Genomic DNA, 7,238 nt, shown 5'->3' on the forward strand with positions numbered 1-7,238 from the left:
TTCTCTCTCTAGACTTGGCCGCCCCTCTCCTCTCTCTCTCTCTATTCAATTTCGTTTTTATTGTTTTGGCACCTAGGTCCTCATTTGACCTAGAGTTTAGCTCTGCGACTTCAAGACTCGTTCTTAAGTCGTAGTGTTTAAAAGTGCCCACTCACTAATTCCTTTTCTCTCGAGTGATTTAGTGATAGAAACTTTCGTGGTTGCTCGAGGTGCCGAGGAAAGAAAGAGGGACGTGCTGCGAGGGGAGACGAGCGTTGCAACTTTCTAAGAGCTTCTCAAAGACCAAGCTTCAAGAAAGGTTAGTAAACTTCTTAGCTCATAATGGTTTTTAATTACATGTACTTGCTCTTTGTCTAGGTTAGTAAAAAACCGTTTTTACTTGTAAAAGAAAATTTTTAAAATTCCGCCGCTTACCGAAGCGTTAATTATTTTCTTAAACCCTAGATCGATTCCAACAAAAATTGAATTTACAAGTCGAGTGATTCAAAAGTTTATCCTTTACAATTATTGTTTGCCTCCCTCGAAATGCGTAGGTTGGTGATCATTCATCTTTTCTCAAGTTTGAGAAAGTTAGATTTGCTTAAAAGAAGAAAGAAGAAGATGATGGAAGGGATTTTGGGTTGTTAAGTCAGGAAGTCCCATCTTTCTAGCCCCAAAATGTTGTCGCTGTAAATGGAAAAAACTATATAAGACTTGCCGGACCAAGTGGCCACACCCGAGCCAGGTGTGCGATACTCGAAAGTTACGAGTGTCGCTCCTCTAGCTCAAGAACGTTTTTCATTCGTCGTGGAGATCTGACAATAAGCTAGAAGGGTGCAGAGGCAGTGCCTCTGGCGCGCGCTCCGACACTCAAATTTAGTCTGATTGATATGCTTGATGTAGGGGCACTGATATTCATAGAGAATAATTTAGGAGATTTGTGGCTCTATCAGAGGAAACTTTGTGCGGAGAATTCACGGCAGCGTTTCATAACTCTGGAATTGAGTAGAGAGTATTTGGAAAAAGTTATCTAGATCCCTATGGGTGGATGGGTATTTATAGTGGGGAGAAGGGCTGAAAAACCCATTCTGGGTGGAGGCAAGGCGCGCGAGCACATGCAGGCATCCTTTCAAAGGGGCAGGGACACCGCGTAGATGATGGGCGCGTCATCAGGTGAAGCTTTCTAGTCGATTTTGAGAGTAAAAAATTGAATGTCATCGCTTTTGTTGCTTCCTCATGTATTTATAGGTGTCAATAGATGAGCACGTGGGTTGATCAGACCCCGCATCCTGGCAGGTTTTCTTGCAACCGCCCCTAACCATTTATAGTGAGTGGTTATTTCCTCGTGTCTCGGAGTAATCATCGAGGTGTGCATTATACTTAAGTTTTATTTGTGGCCACGTGTTTTATTATTTGACTAGTCTTTGACCTATTAGCTTCTCTTCTTTTCGAAGTTTTGCTCAGTAGGGTTCGTTCTTACCTTATGAATGAATGGTTCCTTTTATTTGGTTTCTCTAGAGTCTGGTTTACTTGGGCTCGGTGCTGAATTTATACTATTTTCGGTGCATCCGAGCTATCTGTTTGGACTAAACGACTTATGGGAGTAACATAATGAAAATTCAAAACATAAGCATCTTGTGGCATCTATCTATTGAGTTAATACTCTTGAGTACAACGCGAATACTTAATTTGGGTGATATAACTTTCCTTTTCAAGTTATTTTTAAGTATGAAGTCGTGAGTTCAATTCTAATCCTGAAGACGAAGGAACTAAAAAGTTAGTTTAATCTTTCTAGTATGTACATGATGTAATCCTGACTAGTTATATCGTGTAATCAATTAACACAAATAGTCTCCTTAGTTAAAACTTAAAAGCCCATTAAAAGTGTTTATCTCTATACACTTAAGAACTTAACTTAGTTGGAATTAAGGGAATAACCGCATATTTCGTTTGAAGTCTTCCTCTCATGCCATAGGAAGCAGATTTTTATTTTATTTTTTTATTTTATTACAGCTAGACTTTATTTCATGTTTTATCTGGTTATTTGTGCTTAATTTTTCAAAGTAATTGATTATATATATTACGTTGCATATGTGACGCAAGAACAAGAAAACCAAAGTAGGAGGAAATAGCGTATGTCTATTCATTTAGAATTTTAACAGTAAAAACTTGACATCTATATGAATCACAGGCACACTTGTATTAATCAGTTTATAACATATACCATACATAACCAAAATGAAAAAACTTGCTATCTTCTTCTTAGTTCCTCTCTTCCTCATCATCATCTCCAACACAGAAGCCCAACTTCCATCAAACACCACCGGCTATGGCTGCAACGCAACAAACGCAGCTCAGTACCCCTGCGAGGCCTACGTCCTCTACCGAGCCCACTCGCCGGACTATCTCGACCTCGCCGCCGTCGGCGACCTCTTCTCCCTCAGCCGCCTCGCCATCTCCGTCCCCTCCAACATCTCCGATCCCTCAGCCCCTCTCTCTCCGAACCAGCCCCTCCTCGTCCCCGTTTCCTGCTCCTGCAACACCGTAAACCGATCTACATCACTCTCCTACGCCAATTTATCCCGCACAATCGCCGCCGGAGACACGTTTTACGTCGTCTCCACGGAGGATTTTCAAAACCTAACGACCTGGCAGTCCGTAGTGCTCGTCAATCCGAACCTCGTCCCCACGAACCTCTCGATCGGCGACACAGCCGCCTTCCCGATCTTCTGCCGGTGTCCGGATCCGGCGGTAACAACGGCGAAGCACCTCGTGTCGTACGTTTTCCGACCGTCGGATACGATTGCCTCCATCGCCGCGTTCTTCGGAGTATCGATTAGGTCTATACTCGACGTTAATGGCGAAACTCCGAGAGTCTCCGATACCGTGTTCGTTCCGGTGAATCGGCTTCCGAATATCACTCAGCCGGTCGTTGTCGCTTCTTCGCCGCCGCCGTCGCCGCTGGTTTCTGCTTCGGAAAACGACGACGAAAAAGGTGTCGTTTTGGGCCTGGCGGTCGGGCTGGGAGTCACGGGCTTGCTGTTGCTTCTTCTCTGCGCTGCTTGGCTTTACCGAGAAAGAACGACGAAGAGAGAGAAGAAGAAGTTGGGGAAGAATTCGAATAGGGTTTTGTTTGAAGATACTACTGGTGAGAGAAACGACAAGTGTATGAGGGATACGACAAAGAAGGAGATGGAGGTGAGTCTGATGGCTGACGTGTCAGGGTCTTTGGATAAGTACAAGGTTTTTGGGATAGATGAGATCGTTGTAGCCACGGACGGGTTTCATAAGAATTGCTTGGTGTTGGGTTCGGTGTACAGAGGAGTGGTCGATGGACAGGTTTTGGCTATCAAGAAGATGAATTGGGATGCCTGTGAAGAGCTTAAGATCTTGCAAAAGGTAAATTTACGAATCTATCCTTTTCCTTTCTTTTTGCTTTACTTTCTGAGCTTGATTGATGATGTGAATCATCATGTGATGTAGGAGAAAGTTAGATATTTGGGTTTTGATCTATTTTTAGCATGTTATAAAACATATATAGAAAATATAACGTAAAATTGAATATATGTGTAATAAATGAAGTGTGCTGTTACGATCTATAAACTAGCATGTACATACCTGTAATGTAAATTAGATTTTTTTTTTAGAGTAATAACATTACATAACTTTTGATATTTATAGGTGTGAAGGTAAAGACTAGAACAAAATATAAATCATAAGGACACTTTAGTTGAGAAATAATAGGAATGCAAAAAGATTAAATATCATTCGGACTTGGAGATCAATGAAATTTATATTATATATATTTTAAAATTTTACGGATGAACTTTAAAATGCAAAAAAATAGGCCTGCGTTTATTTTTTTTTATTTATTTTTCTTGTCTGAATTAGTCATATAAAAGCAATATAGCATATCCTGTAGAGTAAGAGATATTGGTTTTTTTTTTTTTTTTTTTTTTTTTTTGAAGGAGTAAGAGATATTGGTTTGAAATATATCTTTTATGATTTTATTGACTTCTGCGATAGGAATTTTTAGTGGATTTTATTGACTTTTGCGATAGGAATTTTTAGTAGATTTTATTGACTTTTGCGATAGGGCTTAGGAATAGTGTTGCAGACATGACTTAGAAAAGTAAAGCTTGTGGACTTATTTTTTTCATTTCAGAAAAATAAATCGAGGATGGGGTATCTTAAAGTTTCCAAAGTTCATGCATGAGATGATCAATGAAATGATGAAATTTGGTAGATTGGTTGTAGGTTTATTCTGTTGGTATCATTTGAATGGAATCAGTACAACCTTAAAATATATTGAATGTCAGCAACGTCCAAATGATAAAAAATTAAAAAAAAAAAAAAAATACATGAAAGCAAATAATGCCAATAATCAGTTGTGGGTGTCATTATATTTAATTACGTAAATGAAGACTATACTGCAAAAGTACATGGAATATTAATTTAGTTGTCAGTCAAATAAGTTACAATTATTTAAATAAAAAAGAACCGATCTTGTACGTGATTGTAAAGAAGCTAATTTATAATTTTTCTTCTTCTTTCATATATATAATAATTTAATCTTATTAGAACGACTTGCTTGACTAGTCTATTCTTATGTGATGTAAACATTTCAACAAACTCTCAAAATCTTTGTAACACAATATTTGGTACACTAATTCTTCATTTTTAAATTGAAAGGTGAACCATGGGAATCTAGTGAAGCTAGAAGGGTTTTGCATAGACCCTGCGAACTCGGAGTGTTACTTGATCTACGAGTTTGTGGAGAACGGGTCTCTCGACTCGTGGCTCCACGGGGGAGAGGGTCTGAGCTGGAAGACGAGGGTGAGGATCGCGGTGGACGTGGCTAACGGGCTTCAATACATCCACGAGCACACGAGGCCCAGAGTGGTTCACAAGGACATCAAGAGCAGCAACATCCTATTGGACGCCAATATGCGCGCCAAGATCGCCAACTTTGGGCTCGCAAAGTCGGGCTGCAACGCCATCACTACCCACATTGTCGGGACACAAGGCTACATCGCCCCCGAGTATATAAGGTACAGATACACCTTGTCCAACGTGGCCCCGTTAATTAATATGTTTTTTTTTTTTTTTCATTTTTATAGTAATAATTTGTCTATTTAACTTTCTTTTTACTTCATTTTTAAGCTTAATTTTAGAGTTTTTCATTTAAGTAATTCGTCAAATTTCGATAAATGGAAATAGAGGCTTTATAATAAATAGCAAGAAACATAAGTGTTAGCTAATATTTATATTAACTTATTAGGTAAGTATCCAACTATTTATTCTTTTGTTATATAATTTACCAATCTATTAATGTTTTTAAAATATATATATATATATATATATATATATATATATATATATATATTAATCAAGTAGAATATTATAATCTGATGTTAAAAAATGATATAAAAAAAATTCGATAATATTTTTCTGTTTAAAGCTTAGTCTTAGAGATTTTATACTATTAGTAAGAAGAAAAAAGTATACTACATTCGTTAAAGTAATTTGTGAAGCTACGATAAATAGATATAGATGCTTTATGATAAATAGAAAAAAAAAATAAAAACCATAAGTCAATTAACTATTGTTTGTACTAATTTATTAGGTAAGTATCCAAACTCAATACATTTATTCTTTTATTAAATAATTTACCAATCAACTAATTTGTTAATAATTTAATATTCATCAAGTAGAAGATTATATAATCTGGCCTAAAAAAGAAAAAAAAAATCCACATTTTTCATGACTATATGAACTACAGCCATTTACTTAAAAATTATGAAAAAAAAGGAGTAATTAGTTATTTTACTAGCACGGAACAAATATCGGCTATGTTGTCAAAACATGTCATTTTGTATCAATTATAATGGTTAGCTACAAGAAATTTTAATCTTTTTTTTATTATAAAATAAACAAATTTCTAACTTTGTTTCGGATCTCAAGGGACGGGGTGGTATCCACAAAGACGGACGTTTTCTCGTTCGGGGTGGTCCTCTTAGAGTTAGTCTCGGGGAGAGAAGTGGTGGACGAGAAAGGGCGTGTTTTGTGGGCAAACGCCGCGCAAGTCATGGAAGGAATTAGCGACAAGCGAGAAAGAGCAAAGAGGGTTATGGAATTCGCGGACCGAAGCCTTGTCGAGGAATCATGTTCCACGGAGAGCTTGATGAGTGTCATGGCTTTGGCCTTGGCTTGTACACACCAAGACCCTTCTAAGAGGCCTAGCATGGTTGACATTGTCTATGCTTTGTGCAAGAGTGATGAATCTTTCAGCGATCTCTCCGGCGACACGTTTTCCGGCTCTGAAGTAATGGCTAGGTAGAAAAAGTGATGAAAGAGAAGGAAAGTGTAATGGATAGAAGTTTATATAGATTATAGAGTGCTTGGAATACGCACGTGGTTATTAAAGAGTTATTTAGCTATGTTAAAGTGTTGTTGGAATAAAAGTTTCACTATAAGTGGCATTATATACCTTCTCTCTTTGTCAATTATGTTCTCTCTTTGTCAATTATGCAGCAATCGTCGGTGAAGTGCTCCATAGATAGATTTTTCAAGAAAATGAGTCAATGGTGAATTCGAAACCAACAATATTTCATAAACATTTTGATTTATGGTTGCCTTATAAATCGGTCCAAGTTTATTTTAGAGATTTATAACTAATTAGGTCATTTTAAACATGTAATTTTAGATCTATCTGATATTTGACAATTTTTATGAATATAGCCAAATGGCTTATGTGGCAATAATTAAGGTCTGATTTATCCTTATTTATTAACATTCGTCACTTTCTCTCTCCTACTTTTTTTCAAATTTTTTTTTTCATCAAAACTTCAAAAATTCGTATATTTCTCATACGAACTCGAAATTGAGTGATTTCAGATCTTACAAATTCGTGGCATCGAGATCTTCAAAAATAGACTCATTGTGTTTGATAAAAAAAATTATGTTTAATGCGTCATATTTACGTTTCTATTTTTTTTTTATAATTTAAAAAAAATTCAGTTATTTTCATATTTAAGGTAGTAACGTGATTTTTCTACATCTATGGTATTAAACATGATTTTTCATCAAACACAATGGATCTATTTTTGAAGATCTCGGCGTCATGAATCTGTAGAATTTGGAATCACTCAATTTCGAGTTCATATGAGATATATATGGTTTTTTTGAAGTTTTTATGTAAAAAAAAAAGAATAGGAAAAAAATAGGAGAGATAAAATGACGAATTTGTTAATAAATAA

At 36.6% G+C, this 7,238-nt stretch overlaps 1 protein-coding gene across 1 annotated transcript; it reads left to right on the top strand.

Moving 5' to 3' along the window:
• The first annotated feature begins 2,115 nt into the window (after positions 1-2,115).
• Positions 2,116-6,477, top strand: LOC149393276 (serine/threonine receptor-like kinase NFP). The gene is made up of 3 exons (XM_089616790.1): positions 2,116-3,378; positions 4,672-5,030; positions 5,944-6,477. The coding sequence occupies exons 1-3, from the start codon at positions 2,218-2,220 to the stop codon at positions 6,317-6,319; spliced, it is 1,896 nt and encodes a 631-aa protein (XP_089472916.1). The 5' UTR covers positions 2,116-2,217; the 3' UTR covers positions 6,320-6,477.
• Positions 6,478-7,238: the final 761 nt, after the last annotated feature.

Source organism: Urtica dioica, chromosome 6 (genome assembly GCF_054948205.1).
Source record: "Urtica dioica subsp. dioica isolate 48M chromosome 6, U.dioica_male_clone48M_v1_H2, whole genome shotgun sequence".
NCBI lineage: Eukaryota > Viridiplantae > Streptophyta > Magnoliopsida > Rosales > Urticaceae > Urtica > Urtica dioica.